Here is a 17,552-nt window from a genome sequence, read left to right on the forward strand (position 1 = left end):
ACCAGCCAGAGCCTATTGTTCGGTAGTCAACCGGCTACATTGCCTGATGATGTTTTGAGTCTTGCCAGGTAATGATATTAATTACAGCAACATGGTTTGCTTCAGGTTGTGGATTAACCTGAAGGAGCTGAGGGTTATGTTAAATTTATTTTCAGCCGTGGATTATACAGCCCATACATGTAGTAAAACCTTAAAGGCTGCAGAATTAAGTACTCTTATAAAACCTTGAAGCCCTCTGCAAAAATATGCTTCAATTTGTTCAAAATGTACATGTAATGCGTTTTGAAGAAGTCAGACGTTAGGATGATGATCGAAAACTCAGCCAGCGGCGAGTATTGGTCCCGTATCTGTAGTAACTTCTCTAAAACCTTCACTGAATCATTGTCCTGACAGTGTTTTGCCTCTCAGACCTACAGTGAGTGAAGCTGCTGTGTCACTGGGACGGGACAGTATCTCTGGGGCATGGAAGGCCACAGTCACAGTTGGACACCTCTGCGTTCACTGATAGCGTTGAGTCACATTTCAGTCCCAGCTTTCCCTCTGTGTGGCCTCAGGAGACACTCATCCTGCACCTATCTGCATCCAAAAACCTGCAACTTCTGACCCCAGAGAGAGAGAGAGAGAGAGGCGGCGGCCGCGAGGCTCTGAGGAAGTCAGTGAGCGTTGCTGCAATCCGTAATTTGGCCGTGAAGACACAGCAGGCCCACAGTGCTCCTGCCCAAAGTTCCTCCTTTTGCAACCAACTGACTGAATGTTGTGTTTCTTAGGAGATAAGGGCAGCCTCCCACGAAAGGTGACTCAGCAATCCAGCACACACGGCCTCTCCTGAGATAAGGGAGCTCTGTGGGGCCTGAAGTCGGTGGGATACTGGGAAACAGTCACAAGCAGAGAACTGTCAAAGGTAAATTCACAAAGTAGAATCACACTACTTATTCTGGGAGAGTATAAACTCTTGTAACTTAATCAGCAGTGAATGTCAGTTCTGGAGGGGAAAAGCTCTGCCTTAAATAAGTTTTTGAGTTCATCAGTAAGTACAGTAGAGGTCCACACAACCAGCTATTCATATGAGATAATAATGACAGGACATATCTGAAATTGAGAGGTGAGTTATTTTAACCAATCCAGCGGAGTAACTCATTATTTATTTAGAATTTCCATCAATATTAATTCACAATTTATATTTTCATCACTCGGTGGCTTTAACTTCACGAGAGATTGACACTGAGATTGGCATTATAAGAAAATTGGAAAGTAGTTATTAAGCGTCTTAAAAGGCCCGCCCTTATATGTTATGTTCAGGCTATCCGCATGGATGATGGCAGAGTGGAGGGAGATGAAGTGTTGCACCATATCCAGTTATATGTGCTGCCGACAGAGTGATGGAGGCGGTTTACTCATTTACATTTAATGTTGTGTCTCTCAGTTTCAAGTCACAGTGGTGGACAAAGTACTAATACCTAATACCACAGTGTACAAATACTCTGTTACAAGTAAAAGTCCTGCATTCAAATGTTATTTAAGATAAATAATTAGCATACAAATATACTTAAAGTACCAAAATTAAAATACTCATTCTACATAACAATCCATTTCAGAATAATATATTTTATATTATTGTATTATAAGTATTGATGCATCCCTTTAATGTTGCAGCTACTATATATACAGCCTGGTGACTAATACGTGATAAATAATTTGATAAATTGATTATATTTTGTATTATTATTCTGAATCTGTATTTTCAGAGTAATGAATTATCCAATAAATGTAGTGGAGTATAAAGTTCAATATTTGCCTCTGAATTGTAGTGGAGTGGAAGTATTAAGTAGCTGGAAATTGAAATAATCAAGTACCTTCAAATTTGGACTTGAGTAAATGTACTTAGTGACTATCCACACCTGCTTCAGAGCAGTTTTGAATTCATATGATTGACTTTGCAGCCAAACTTATAGCCCAATGTTAAAGTAAGAGAGTCGATGGAAGCATCTGAAACTGAAATATCTCGTATGGGTTTGGACTCAAAGAGCCAGTGGCATAGTGTTGGTTTGTAGACTTCTGCACCCACATTTCAGTGAATATAATGCTGCATGATGATCTTCTGCAGGACCCAGGCAGTAACTCAGCGAGGATGCGCTCAGTGTGAGAAAGAAACAATGAAGAAAAAAAGAACCAAAGTGCTCTGGTTCTGATATAATCCAGATTCTGGACACTCGCTGATGTGATGAGGCAGGACATAAGCTTTGAGACTGAGGGGGCCATAAATGGAGTGAAAGAGCAAAGTGAAATGGATGAAACATTAAAGAAAGAAAGAAAACTCATTATATGGGAAAGAAAACACTTGTGTTAATTTCATGGACTGCTTCAGCGTGCCAGTACAGGTGACAGAAGGGGAGCTGTCCAATATGCAAGTAAGGAGTCATCGCCCCCCCCCCCTGTCAGCTTCCTCGGTGAGAATGAAATAAATAAACAATGAATGGTCCACTCTCCTCGCGCGCCTCATCCCATCTCATGCATGGCTGCCAGTAATGGTCTACTGGGTGTCAGCTTTTATTGGCACGGCACAAAGCAAGTGCCAAGGGCTCGGTGGATCGACTCCCCGCTGCAGACTCGGCCTGTGGATAAAAGCGAGCAAAATGCCCCAGTCGAGCTCAGAGACATAGTCATGTTGGGCTGGAACGAGGAAGTGCAGTGGAGAGGGGAGGGACTCAGGGCGCAGCTCCATGGGGCCGCCGCGGCGCTGCGACCTTCTGCACATGGAGCCGGGGAGAGTTGGAAGAACTTCATACTGCAAACTCAAGGAATAGCAGGTAAAGTGACTTCCACCGCGCTTTTCAGCTCCACAATAATCTCAAACGATAGTTCAACACTTCTAAATTGAGCTCGTTTCTTCTCAAGAGTTTTAGGAGACATTTTTCACCTGACTGGAAAAGACTCCTTTAGTTTCGGTGCAGGTGCGCCGCAGCATCAAATCCCGTTTGGTGCGCGTAATTCTTTGATGGTACAGGGATTAACTAATTATAATACGTTTTCATAATTAAATACGGGAAAATGTACTTGCTTTTCCGCGTCATTTGTTACTAAATAGACAGTTATTTAACGGAAGTAGTGGAATGTTCCCCATTTTTCCTGTGTCCTTTTCTTTTGGGAACATATGGATAAATTACTTCTTAATCACTTAGAATTATCTAAAATAATAATCTAATTTCTAACATTTCATACTAAGATTAAGTGCTTTTTGTTATTTAAACCGGTTTAATAGTTTTTGACACCTCCAGTTATAGCACCTGTTGCAACAGATGTGCGCGCTCAGTAAACTTCAGATGGTCGCTTTGTATCTTTGAAAATAATATTATAATAAATATCTTTAGCCAAAATAACTACTTTTGAATAAGACACAAGTTTTGTCGGTGGCCCTGAACCAAACCGTATGTTAAAATACTGTAGCGCTGCTTAAACAGGAAATCAATACGCACATAATAAAGTTAATGTTTTTTATAAATTAATAATCGATAAATCTGATATTTTCTCATACCGTTAAGCTTTGTTTTCACCTGTTCGGACCACAGTCTCAGTTAGTTGTTAAACGTCTGTGTGAAGGGAAGAAAAACACATATGAAGGCAGGACTGACGAAACTTTGTACACTGCTTACACTGAAAGTAGTTCATCAACGCCCAGACAGAACAACTGAAAGAATCTCAGACCGTTGAGGAAATAAAGTGTTTACATCTTTTTTTTTTCTACACGTTGCAAAACCTGAAGTTCTTGATTAAGTTGAGCCTCTGTCAATTTTTTAAATAACTTTAGATTAAATGAAGAAATAATGAAACTATTCATAAATGTATCTTGTAAGTGGAGCTCGTGTCAATGAGTTTACATTAGTTTGTTCCAATTTTCATTTTATGTAACATATATTCTAAAAACATTTGTTAGCAAATATGAATGGATTTGAAGTTTGATTTGACGTAAAATGGTATTTTAGTTAGTTTGAAACAATTAAGGGAAGTTAATAAATTCTGTAAATTCACTTAAATCTTACTCAGATGCAATTATTCAACAATAAATATTACTTGGCTGAAGTAGTAGAACAATCTGTTTGATTTCAGATGTTAGATCTATTTAAAACTCGTGAAGGAACCCCAATACCTGCACAAATAGGACTTTTTCATGTCTCAGTTGGAAAGAGGAGAGCTGAAAGTGCTGAAAAATCTGTCTGCAGATACATCATCTTTCTTGTGAGTAGAAACAGAAGTAAGAGGAGGGGGGGGAGGGGAGGGGGCAGAGGCAGGCAGACAGTTATTAAAATGATTGTACTGTCTGAATAGCAGAGTAGTGAAGTGTGTCAGATGCAAATGAAGGAAACTTCTCTTCAGAGCACCTTTGCTCTCCCCCCTCACCCCCTCGATAGGCTCCCAGAACACATCCGCTAACACTATCTACCCACTTACATCCATACATTTCATGAATTACTGATGAGAATCTCCATGTGCATATGAACAAAGGTGACCGTGCACCACATTGCTTGGCAGTGTAGGATCATCTCTAATCCTAATGGCTGATAAGAAAGCGCCCACAGCTTCATCACTTCTCATAAAAACTACTTAATTCAGATATTTTCATTAATTGTCAGAAGGTCTGTTTAGGAACTCTGAAAAGTGGAAACTTTTAGTAAAGTGTGTGAGAAAAAAGAATTATGATTCATATTGTTTGATCAGAGCGAGATTAGCATTAATGATGCTGGGTTTATATAGTAATGATATATTACGTAGTGATGTATTTAAATTCCAAAAATGTAGTTGTCATAAGCAGAAACATATAAAAAATATTTAACATAAACCTCCTTAGCCCTAAATCCCTCTTTTTATTTAGAGTTTGAATCTTTAATAATTCCATTAAAGATTTAGGATTTCTATCAAATTATGCCATAATGTTGGATTATTATTTTAAAATATAAATTTCATAAATTGTAATCACATGAAACTTAATTTAATTTGAATTGAACTATTAATGTATTCCTGTATTTAGCCGTCATTTTAATTGTGTGTTATGTATGCTCATTTAAACACACACCAGCGTCTAAGCTTCCTCAAGGGTATCCAGACTTAGCTGGTGTGGTCCTCAGTATCTGTTAACGGTTTCGTTGTTTCTCATCTCCACCCTGCTCCCTGGTGTAGCTTTTGCACCCCACTTAGAGCAGACGCCTCTAACGCTAACCCTCACCAAACACACACACACACACATACACACACACACACACACACACACACACACACACACACACACACACACACACACACACACACACACACAGGAGGAAGACCGAGACTTGTCAACCCACAAGCCTCTTCCTGCCTCTCCTCACTTGACATACTCAGACCAAAACTTTTCCAGTCCCCCCCGCGCTAAGTTTTAGAAGTCTTTTCTTTGACTTCCATTTCACTGGTTGAAAGATTCCACCTGCCCCCAGTTCACACACACACACACGCACACACACACACACACACACACACACACACACACACACACACACACACACACACACACACACACACACTGATCCTCAAATCCTGCTATTTTCATAATTTTGTTTAATTTGATTAAATAAATGAGAACATTAGTTATGGCAGGTTAGTCGGAGGAAAACATTTTTGTCGCTCACCACCTCACCACATCACACAGTATTTAAATCACAACGGGAAAAGTTTTGAAACAGTTACAAAAATGTCTAAAAAAACCAGCATGAAAATAGCGTCACAAAATAGCTACTTCCTGAATATTCTTCAGCACCTTACTTTCCATACGCCTACGCAAGTGGGTTTTGGCTGAATGAAGGAACTCTCTTTTTTATTTCTGCTGAAGCCCCCCCCCCCCCCGTCAACACATCCGTGTTTCCCCTCGCACCATCTGCCCAGAAAAAAGAGCACATGAGAATATACCCCCCTCCGCCCCCGATTTCCAAACTCCAGATGCTGAAGAAGGGCTCTGCGGAGTTGTAGCTCGACAGAGTAACACGCAACACCCGTGTTGTGCTGAACAAATCTTCTGCACCACTGACCTTTGCCCTCCTCCCCTCACACTTGCATCCTGGGCGTCTGCAGGCCGCCGAGCTCCTGACTTGACTCCGCAGAATATTGTGCGTTGCGACAGAGCGGCTTCCCACTATTTGTTCCAAATGTGTGGAGCCATCTGTCAGTAAAACAGGAAGGCCTAGGTTCCCCTTCTCCCTTGGGCTTGTTTCGCTATTTTCGGGAGCTTCACTTCTCCCTGAGTGGCTGCTTGGACTGGGCAGCGGCCCCACCAAGGGCTTCTTGAAGTGGCGGAGCTGGGGCTGAGGCTGTCGGGCCCATCTGCTGCAGGCTTGAGGGCCATCCATTATTAATGGGGCCACAAGCACTGGTGACTCCTCAGATATTCAGCCCTGGCCGGAGGAACGCTTCTAAAAAAAAAAAAAAATCATAAATAAAGAGAACTTGTCTGTCCTTCGGCCTGCTTTTCTGTCTCTTTTCTTTTCTCTGCGCCTTCCTGCTGCTATCGCTCTTCTGACCTCTTGCCCTCCCATTGCTATGTACGTCTCTGCTTCTATATCTATCTCGCTGCTCTTCTGTCCTCTTCTTCTCTCTTGTACTCTCCCTCCCTGTCCTCCCCTCTCATTGTTTCTGATTGTGTCTGTGCCCAGGCCGCAAAATCAGCGATGCATGCTCAGTAAATTAGAGAGAACACGAGCGCCGATCAGCTGGGAACGGCAAACACCCGCATCCTCGTGACCTGGGGCCAGTTAATTTTCTGCTTAATTTTGCGGCAGTCAGTTTGCATTTTTGGATGATTTTGTGGCAGGAAATTAACAATAAATAACAAATGTGGTCTGAAAGCCCATTCCCAGCAACTCCGCGCTACCAGCGGACCCCATCAGCCAGAGCAAAGCCACTCTCCAAGCTCAGTCTCTCTGTCAGACTTGTAATGAAAATGTCTGTAATTCTTTGTAATGTAATGTGGGGGACAGTGCTGTGTCTGCGGCGGTGACAAAAGTGATCTCACTGAGGTGAAGAAGTCACGCCGAGAAGAACACCCTTTACTCCACTCTAGCTTTTTATAATGTTGTTTCCTCAGCTTGCACTTGATTAAACTAACACACATCTACATCTCCATCTCTCTCCCATTAGAGTACTTGCACCGCATGGAGACGGAGGAGGCCCAGGAAATGGCCCAGCTGCCAGGTAAAAGACTACCTACTGCATGATTAAGGCCGTAGAGTGCAGAAAATAGATACAATAGGCCCAACAAACAGGCTCTTACACCAACTGGAGGTAATTTTGCATCTCCTGAATGAGACACGTCGAGGGGCTGCGTGGTGAGTGATGGGTGTTTGCTACTGTGTGTCTCCCCAGGCAGGGACAGCCCCCCTGCCAACGAAGCGTCCGAGGAGGCAGAGGAGCCCATGGCCGTCCCTGAGGACCTGTCAGCCAGCTCCACCCACCAGCAGAACAACAGAGGGGACAAAGGTACGAGACAACATCTCACCAAAGGCACCCAAGGCCACTCAGAACATCACTGATGCTTGTGTAAATGAAGGATACATCTAAGTGTGTGATTTCTACGTTAAGTTGAGTGTATCCATGAAGCAGCAATCACAAGGAGTCAAACACACTGCAGTGCCTTTCCCGACACTAATGGATTCAATTCCAAAGCACCCAACAGTTAAATGAAAGTAATGCCAGTATCATATATATATATATATATATATATATATATATATATATATATATATATAAACATAAAAATGTTGTTATAACTTAATCCCGTACAAATCCAGAGGGAGATATTTGCCGTTTCAAATCCCTTGGAAAAATTAATTTAAAGCTGCAAAGAGACACATTTAGGTCATTGGCAGAAAAAGGTAAAGAAAAAAAATCCCTTTGATCCATGGCATGTCATTAATAAGCCGAATCTTAAGGAATAGCTAATGTGGCCTTGATTTGAGTTTGCGAACATCAAGCCAGGGAATATCATGGTGGAAATAAGGATGAAGAATGCTAGGGGGATTCACATCGGCGGCGTATATTTATCTCAAGTCTCCTAACATGGGTGGTTTAAGAAAAAAAAGAGGAAATGTTCAAGGTGGAATCATTATTGGACATTAAAAGCTAATCGCTTTTAGATCAGAGCAGAATGAATCAGACATAAGATAAAGTTTAAATAGCATTAATAAAACAGGTTCTATTTTTGCATCTTATTATTGTTTGTTTATGAAATTCATAGCTTTCAAGCTCATTAATACATCCACGTGTCCAAAAGGGTAGCGACCGTCACAGCCTTCAAGATGCAATCAGATGAGGTGAATTCACACGAGTCATTTATTGAATTTATTAAATATTAACCAATCACAAAGATAGGAGATATGGACGATAGAGACAGAGAGAGTCAGACGAGTTCGAGAAGTGAAATGTGTAAAAAAAAAAGAGGTGCAACTCGGCTCAACTGAAATAGGATGTGTAAGAGTTTCCTAAGAAGAGCTTGCCATCAGACAGTTTCAACACTCCTGGAGATAAAGAGTTCAGGAACAGGGCCGAGATCAGCGCATCACTACACCACATGGGTCACACACCTGCACACACACACACACACACACACACACACACACACATACACACACACACACACACATGCACACACACACACACACACACACACACACACACACACACACGCTTACTCACAAAGGCTCTCTCTCTGTTTTCTTCTCAACTGTTGAGCTGTGAGGCGCCGAGCTCAGCAAAAGCAGAAATCGCCTGACGTGTTAGGTTGAGTTAGAGAGCGTTTGTAAAGCTTATGTTTTATACGACTGTGTACGTCTCATCTCCGTCAACTGAAAAAAAGGGAAATAGTCAGAAAGCCGATGATTTGTAGGTAAAGAGAGTAAAGGGCACAGCTGCCGTCGTATGTCTGACTATATGTTCTATGGGTTTCTGTTCATTCCCTATAACAGTTGGATCACTTCGCATGAGTGTGTGTGTACATGTGTCTATATAGGGACAGAGAGAAACAAGGGAAGTGCAAGTATCTGCTACATCTTCGCATGACTGCCTCTGTGATAAAGCCCAAATGAGTTATAATTATCACTCAGGATCATGTGCTGCTCAGTTCTCTGTAGTGAAAAAAAGGCAAAAAGCAAGGTGACTATATGTGGGACATGGGACCTCAAAGTATCAAAAGCTCAAAACCTCAAAAGCCAGGTTGTTTCCTGTTGCAAATAAGTCTTCACAGCCTGGGATCGTCAGTGTTGCTGCGCATTCACAAGGCTGCAAGTTACGCACCTATAACCGTAAGGGAGATTTGTAGGTCAAAATGAATTGTACATTTTTTGGTGTCCATATCAGTGTGGTGAGTAAAGTTGTCACAATAATGCAAATGATTTGAATTGTCTTGTGTGGCCTGAACAGTAGTTTTTGCTTGGAGACACATTTGGTTAAAGTTACAAGGCGGTAAGATCACCCTCTCGACACCCCATTGAAATGATTTATCTTTCACTTTCGGTGATTCAGACGGAGCGTTTGCTATTTCAGAGACATGAGACTAAGAGGAGGACTGAGCGGTCTAGTTCCCGAAAACATGGAGGCGAGTTTTTGAAAAAAGAAAGTAGTGAGGGGGAAAAGCAGGCAGTTTGTTGAGAGGGTGGCTGGCGTGGTTTAACATATGTGGTTCTACTACTTTGCTCACGGGGTTATTTTTTCAGGCAGTGAGAGCAGCACACGCCCGTAACAGGAACCTCCAGCAGGCTCTTTCCAAGCTGCAGAACTAACACACTTGCTAAGTTGCTTCTGCTATCCACTCTGTCAATATAGTTTGATTATTTCTTCTTTTACACTCGTACTATAGCTTTGTTTTATATATGTTAGTCACTCCTCTCAGTATTAATCATTGTCTTATTCTCTACCGCAGTGTGTGTTGACCCCTGTATCTGTAATCTGAGGGTTGGACCCACACCAGGTTCTAACTATTTTATAGCGACCTGTTTTGTTTGTCTGACCCTCGCCTCGTCCCAAAACGAGCAAATCAGGATGTGTGACTGTGACAAACAAGATAAAAAGTAAAAAGTCTTCTTCCTATTCCCAATTCAGTCACAACTTCCCCATATCCATGAGCCGAGCGGTCATGGTTCCCTTCTGTCTGCTTTAGCTGAGAGCCTCGCTGGCGGATTAAATGTCTCAGGAACTGACGGCCACAGAGAAACATTAAAGGGTTTTTAGAGCATTGTTCCAACAATTCTGAAATCAGTGAGAATAAACAAATGCCAATATACAATGAACATATTTCTTATGTTAAAGAGTTATTCCTGGACCAGTAGCTACATTTCCATGTGCAGAATAACATCTTGCCAATACTGAGCCATGTAATTGTCGGATTAAGCCTTGTTATTGGTACATCATTTTACAACTCTGTTGACATTAGTAAAGTACTTCAGTTACCCAGAAAAGCAGAGGATATGTGGCTAAAACCATATTTTAAATGACAAAGGCTGTAGTGGTGTAGCCTCTTATCAAGTTTTGCTTTCAAGCACTTTGATATGCAAATGAAGCGAACCCGATCACTTGCCCTATAATAAAACAAAACCTCCTTTAATCACCATTAAAGTGTTTCTGCCTGACTGAAACACATTGGTGGTTCAAGTGAGAAATTCATGGTTTGCAACATGTGCAACGTAAAGTCTCCAAAAACGATGACTCCGACTGCTTAGTGGGTTGTAATTATTTCACCTACTCAAACACTCAAGTCAGTGGGACACATGTCACAGAAGGTGTACACATGGGAGCTTAAAGTAATGGATACACAGTTGAAATACATAGTTGAAAAGTAATGAATAAATAGCAATACATAATAATAATAATAATGGATAGTGTAGAAGAAGAGGTTTTTGAGTTTATCTGACTGCATTGGAGGAGTACAACGGACTGTTCACACATAGCAGCACTTACGAGAGTCGTTATCCTCTTTGCATAGCAATTACGTTTTGGATGCACATGTAGTAGCCTGTGTCTGGTAACTACACAGTTCTGTACCTTAACCCACCATCAGCTTTTGCACTTTAGTAGAACTTGAGCACCGTTTGTATTTGTATTAACTGTGAAGCCTTTCCTTCCCTATGCGTGCACGCCTGGTGCCTTGCTTATCTCATCTGCTCAGCAAAAGACAAGAGAGTTTGTCCAAAAACTTTGAACAGATGAGCAGATTGTTTGTCATGCAACAGCAAATTGAAAAAAGAATTAGTGGAGATGGCCGATCGGATTATGTGACTTTGATCGGAAAAGCGATCATAAACATCTCATGATCCAACGCTGTTAGTTCTCAAATTTCGCTCCACCTCCTGCTCTCGATGGGAGACTGTACTTTAGGGGATTTATGTTCCCTTGGTGGCTCTGAGTGAAAATGAGACTCCTGCTACAGAAGAACAACAACCAACCATGTTTCAGTTACAGGCTGTTTAACAATTCCTTCCCGTGCTTCCCTTTCTGTCACTTCTCCATAATTCTTGGTATTACAGTTAGACAGGGCTTTCTGAAGCTTCCCCTTTTCCATAGATTCCTATATTTCATGATTTCCACTTCTTCCTCTTCAGTTGTTTAAACAGAGGTAGAGGCATGGGGAAATCAGGCTGCCACCGTGACATGCAAACCACAGGCTGTTAGCTGTGGGACTTGCAAGATCTGTCAGTTCTCTTATATGTTTCTAAAGTGCTCTGGTGGGAAAAGAAGGAGCTGGTAGTTCAGTTCTCTATTTTGATCACTTTGGGAACTACAGTAAATATTATAGTATAACATAAATAATAGTCTCTGTACCTTGCATTACAAACATTAAGACCCCTCTGAATAATGAAAAGGCCAAATACGTGTTTGTCTTACGTGCGCCTGTGTGTGCTCATCGCACTCGGTTGCTCTAATAGACACCGCTGTTGTCCCTAGTTTCACACTGCTTCCTGTGTCTCTGTTTCCTGTTTATCTTGCTGTCATTTGTTTCACCAAAGTGTGATGGTGTGAGATGATCTTTGTGTTTCTTCATCACTGACATCCTCAAACAGTCAGCATGGTTTTTACCTGCATACGCTTGAATGAAACTAAGAAAGCTATTTTAAAATAAATAAGCAGTATAGTCTACAGTTTAGACGAGTAGGCTGCAGGTTGATCTTATCTGATGTTTGTTGATTCTTTCTCAGGCCTTTCACAAAAAGGCTTGAAGTAAGAGGGGGAGTTTCGTTGCAACATCCATAAACATGAAAATGTTGCATTGTGCACTAATGTAGGTTTGCCATTGCAAAACCGCTGTTGCCCTAGTTCTATTAAAATGCAGTTGCAGTGCTATGATATACAGCGTCTATCCCGACAGAGCACGGAGGGAATGAACAGAACCATATTGACGACAATAACGCCCGGCCATGTTGAAGTTCAGATTCATGGCTACAAGAAACACAGTTTGAGTTCATCAACATATGTAATTTATCTGAACAAGTCACTAAAACACATAATAATAATAACATTAGACTTGTATAGCGCTTTTCTAGTAACTCAAAGGCGCTAATACATAATATGATGTGTCTCATTCAGAGTGAATGTAACTTTATGGAAACATATCACCAAAATAAAAAGCATAAAAAGGAATAATTTAAGAATAACAATGCCCAAAACTTTGAAAAATGTATAAACTATAAACATTTTAAATAGTGAGATCAAGAACAACAATATTAATGACACAATACACCAAGTCCAAATTCAAAAAGATAAATGATCTTGCATTTAAAAACCCTTCAGTGAGGTAAAGTGGATATAATAATATAATAACCAAACATGTATTCATTCAGCTGGGACAGTCAAATAGGTTCACAAAATCGTTTCACTTTCCTATTATGAAGCCTTTCAGAGTAAGCAAAGGCAACTTCCAGGCTACATCACAATGTTACAATCAGCAGCTCTATCTATTCTCATGTCACAGTATCAATATCACACTGATAATTGCCCATCTTTAGTATTTAACATCATGAAAGAACCATGCTCGTATTCTAAACCGTGGCACCCCCCCCCCCCCCCTTGCCCTCTTTTCCAGCCTGTAACATTAAAGTTGAGGCTCGCAGTGATGAGGAGAATGGGCTGGCCTGTGACATGAATGGCGTGGAGGAGGAGGAGTGCGCGGAAGACTTGCGCGTGATCGATGCCTCTGGGGTCAAGGTGAACGGCTCACAGCCGAGCCCCGAAGCAAAGGCCTTCTCCTCGGCCGGCGGTATCCGGCTGCCCAACGGAAAGCTCAAGTGTGATATCTGTGGGATAGTTTGCATTGGCCCCAATGTGTTGATGGTGCACAAGCGGAGCCACACCGGTAAGCCACCTGCAATCCTTCTTGCCCTTCCTTTGCACCCATGTTCACTGTTAGAGAGGATGGATGAGGGGTAGAAAGGTGTCTGCTGTGGCTCCCGCCCATATTTAGACTTTAAATGGCGAAAATGAAGCTTAGAGTAGTTATCTCCCACTAACGCAAACAGTGTCACTGTGCAGCTTTGTGTCTTCTTTGCCTCCACACAAACACTCCAGATAGACAAATAAACTTTAGTGCCTGTTCTGATGTTTGCAGTCCCCCTTATACTCAGTGGTAGTAGTGGTCCTTGCGTTTGGCTGTATGCATGTAAACCTTCCTATCGTGCGTGAGATAGACTTTGAGCACACCATTAGCGCTCGTTATTGTTCATCTAAATGACCACATAACAAGCAACAGCAACTGATCAAATTATTGTGCGATAAAAGTAGCAGAGATGAACTTGGTCCGAAAAAAAACTTGCCCTCAGGATATCTGCAGCAATTAAATGGAATCTCTATGAAGTGACAATTATCTGGCTATTAAAAGTTTCTCAAATTTCCAAATTGATATTCTATTGTAATGAAGGCAAACCAGTGGTGGGGAACATTTTTGAAAAAGGCACTTAACTGTCAAGCTTTAGAAACTAATGAAACTCAAAATGGAAGAAAGGAACACTAGACTAATGTAAATGCAAAAGAAAGTACAATAAAAGATATAATGAAGTGCCTCCTATTTAAATAGAAAATATTCTGTGGTGAGTCTTTGCTCCTGAAATGCATTTTTAATGAATTTCCTTTTTTATATATTTTTGCTGCTTCACTGGTGACTCTTATTTTATGGGGGGCCTTTGAAAAAAAAAAGGCATATTAAAACGTTCTCACAGAATGCCACAACACTCTGAGAGGCTGGATATTGGTTTATTCCAGAAGCGCTGATCAGGAAGACTGGCTCTCAACACAAAGTGTTTCCTTCGCTTTATTCAAATGAGGCTGAATTTGCATTGTGATGTGCCGCTCTTATTTTAGAGACGAAGAAGAGGAAAAAATGAGATTTTCAGATCAAATTGACCTAGGCAATGGTGCATTACGGAACTGGCAGGCTGAGTCTGAAAGGCTCTTGTTCGATCAGAGCGCCAGAAGTCGGTGGGGCAGGGGGAGCACGGAGAGATAGAGTGTCACTCTGCTGTGAAACCCTCCCACAGGCTGCTGGATCGCTCTCTGCCGCGGAGACGCTCCATCATCTGGCTTGTTCTGGCGCCCGGGATGCTTGTAGTGCAGTGACCCCGCATTACTACAGCAGCAGCACACGTTTTCATCCAGATAGAAAAGACAAAGACTTTGTGCTTTTATTCTTGTCAGTGGAGGGATCAATCATAGGGATGTTAGGGAGAGTGGTGCAATCAGGAAAAACATTACAAACCATGAACTGCCTGGTAGGGTACATCAAAAAAAACAATTGGGTGCCAGTAAAACATACAAGTTATTCTTTTTTTCTGATCTTTTTCTGTGTGTTTTATCTGCCTCTTTACAGTGATGTGCGTCTGTTGTGTTCTTGTCCTCAGGAGAACGTCCGTTCCAGTGCAGCCAGTGCGGTGCCTCTTTCACCCAGAAGGGCAACCTGCTGCGTCACATCAAGCTCCATTCAGGGGAGAAACCCTTCAAGTGTCACTTGTGCAGCTACGCCTGTCGCAGGAGGGACGCCCTCAGCGGACATCTACGCACCCACTCGGGTGAGTGTGCAAACTTCACACACACTGAAAACTTCTGCAGTCGTGTTAATTCTGGGACCGCCGGGTGCCTTTACAAAAGACATGACATGTTCTGCAGTGCATACAGTGAGAGCTCCTATAAGGGGAAGTTGACAGGGTGTAGATATGGTGTCACTTTTCTTTGCAAATGCTTTGCAGAAGTATGTGTTAATGACATTTTTGGGTGTAAACAGTAGCCTTACAAAGCCTGCAGTGAAGGGATAACCTGCAAAATGATTTTTGCATACCAGTTTTACCTTAAATCAAATTACACCTTCAACTGACAACAATAAGTGACCAAACCTAAAGCTAGAATTGTGATGGGTTTTCCATCTGAAGCACTTTGTAAGTCTCCACAAGTTGGTATGCATAGGCCTGAACTGAATTCATTGAGTTACTCTCACCAAATCCCACTTCCCTACTTTTGTGACAAGCTGATTCATTCCTACGGAAGGACATCTAAACTTAATTATAAAAAGGTCACAAATAAAGAATTATTAAATTTGAAAAAGTTATTTCATAAAACATCAGGGTACTTTTTACTCAAACTAGAGTAAATAGTGCATTTGTTTGGGACTACTTTCAGTAATGGATTAATACACATTTGGTCCACTAGCAAGTTTTTACGGCAGCAGGACTTTGAGATTGACTTAACAACAAAATAAACTACACTGCCAAAGTTCATGGTAATAATGAATATGTCACCCAGCACGGTTCCCACATTACTCCCTCCCAAAAATTCAGACCACAATAAAAATTTGATTTATTTTACTATATGTATTTTCAATACTTAATTTATTAACATTATCAACTGTAGGTCTATTATTTGTTTGTTTAAAAGCCTTCTCTACAAGACCAGGAATACACTTAGAATGGGGAAATAATCCATTTTTTGTTTAATTTGTTGATGTAAAAAATGAAATCAAGTCTACACAGGAATCAGCTTATAAAATACCCACTATGAGTACGTTTTTATTTGGAAATGTAAATGGACATGAGGTCAGTGACATCAGCATTAGGAACAGTTGTGCTCATGCTTTACCAAGAAATGTAATTATCTACTTGGGAGGATTGTTCTCTGGAATTCCCAAAGATCACATGTCAATCAACTGTGTGGGCAGTACTGCCAGGTCTTCTCCTTGGGTTTTCTGTCGGGTTTTAAATCTTTGTAGTGCCCTTTATTTTGTCTGACTTTCACACGAAATACCAGTTTGTCTTCCTCTATTTATTCCAATCAAACTGGAAATGTAAAATCCATCACTCACTGTATTTTTCCAGATACCAAAAAGGGCATTTAGAAGAGCAGATTAACTTAACTATAGGTTGAATCATTACTGTGTAACCAAACTAATCACTGATCTAATGTTATTTTCTTTTGCAGTTGGAAAACCTCACAAGTGTGCTTACTGTGGGCGGAGTTACAAGCAGCGCAGCTCTCTCGAGGAGCACAAGGAGAGGTGTCACAACTACCTCCAGTGCATGGGGCTGCAGAACAGCATTTACACAGGTTGGTGCCTCTCGAGAAACACACTTCACTTACACCTAAATCTGATGGAGTGCAGGACTTGCTATGCATGCAACAGCAGTGCACCATGAAGCTGATACTAAATGCTCCTACAGGTCAGGTCAAATTACTGTCATTTACGTCTGAATATAGGCTCATGCAGAAGTTATGCATCTATTTTAAATGACTGCAAGATAATTAAGTCAATTGAATCATGTTGTCAGTATAAAGTGTCCATATATACTCTGCAGATACTTAATGTTCAGGGTGCTGTACACTTCTGCATTGAAGCCTAGAAACACTTCTATCTGTGAACATGAACAACTACTTTATTTATAGACCAAGTGCTTCACATGTGTCAGAATAGTCTGCTCTGTGCTCTGTGAGAAAAACTGCATCAGACCATAAAATACCTTCATGTGTTATCAGGCGCCAGTTCATCACTTTAAACGGGACAAACTCAAATCACCTTGACTCTAAAATCTACTTTTCTGTCTTGCTTTCCAGTAGTAAAGGAAGAAAGCAACCAGAATGAGCAGAGAGAAGACTTAAGCCAGATGGGATCTGACAGAGCCTTGGTGCTAGACAGACTAGCGAATAATGTAGCTAAGCGTAAGAGCACTATGCCACAGAAGTTTGTGGGTAAGGGCTGAATCTGCTTCCTTTTTGTAAATACAATATCGTTGCTTTTGCTGGAAAATGTGTGTAACTGCTGCACTTATGAGAGCTGCATAGGTGGAGCTGAAATGTGATTTGTGTTCATTAGTTTTGCACTAGGGCTGTCAGGATATAACATTTTAACTACATGATATAGTGGCCAAAATAATTCACCATAATGATATTATCACAGTATCTTTAGACAATTTTGGAGAAAGAAATAATGCTATCACTTAAATGAATTGTTAATCGTGTGTTTTGTGAAAATAAATTGCACTCAAAATAGAAACAAAAGAGAATATGTAACTATA

General features: G+C 41.2%; 1 protein-coding gene across 9 annotated transcripts in view; it reads left to right on the forward strand.

The window, feature by feature from the left end:
• The first annotated feature begins 444 nt into the window (after window positions 1–444).
• Window positions 445–17,552, forward strand: part of ikzf1 (IKAROS family zinc finger 1 (Ikaros)) — a 20,137-nt gene continuing 3,029 nt past the window's right edge. The window contains exons 1-9 of one of the 9 annotated variants that reach the window (XM_029449640.1): window positions 455–656; window positions 768–901; window positions 2,105–2,807; window positions 7,159–7,212; window positions 7,384–7,497; window positions 13,088–13,357; window positions 14,895–15,062; window positions 16,462–16,587; window positions 17,092–17,226. In XM_029449640.1, the coding sequence (XP_029305500.1) occupies window positions 2,474–2,807; window positions 7,159–7,212; window positions 7,384–7,497; window positions 13,088–13,357; window positions 14,895–15,062; window positions 16,462–16,587; window positions 17,092–17,226 (1,201 nt within the window). In that variant the 5' untranslated portion in view covers window positions 455–656; window positions 768–901; window positions 2,105–2,473. Of the gene's footprint in view, window positions 902–2,104; window positions 2,808–4,212; window positions 4,234–7,158; window positions 7,213–7,383; window positions 7,498–13,087; window positions 13,358–14,894; window positions 15,063–16,461; window positions 16,588–17,091; window positions 17,227–17,552 lie in introns of those variants that run through there. The other 8 variants (XM_029449641.1, XR_003833518.1, XM_029449639.1 and 5 more) reach the window with 8 other exon arrangements.

Source organism: Cottoperca gobio, chromosome 15 (genome assembly GCF_900634415.1).
Source record: "Cottoperca gobio chromosome 15, fCotGob3.1, whole genome shotgun sequence".
NCBI lineage: Eukaryota > Metazoa > Chordata > Actinopteri > Perciformes > Bovichtidae > Cottoperca > Cottoperca gobio.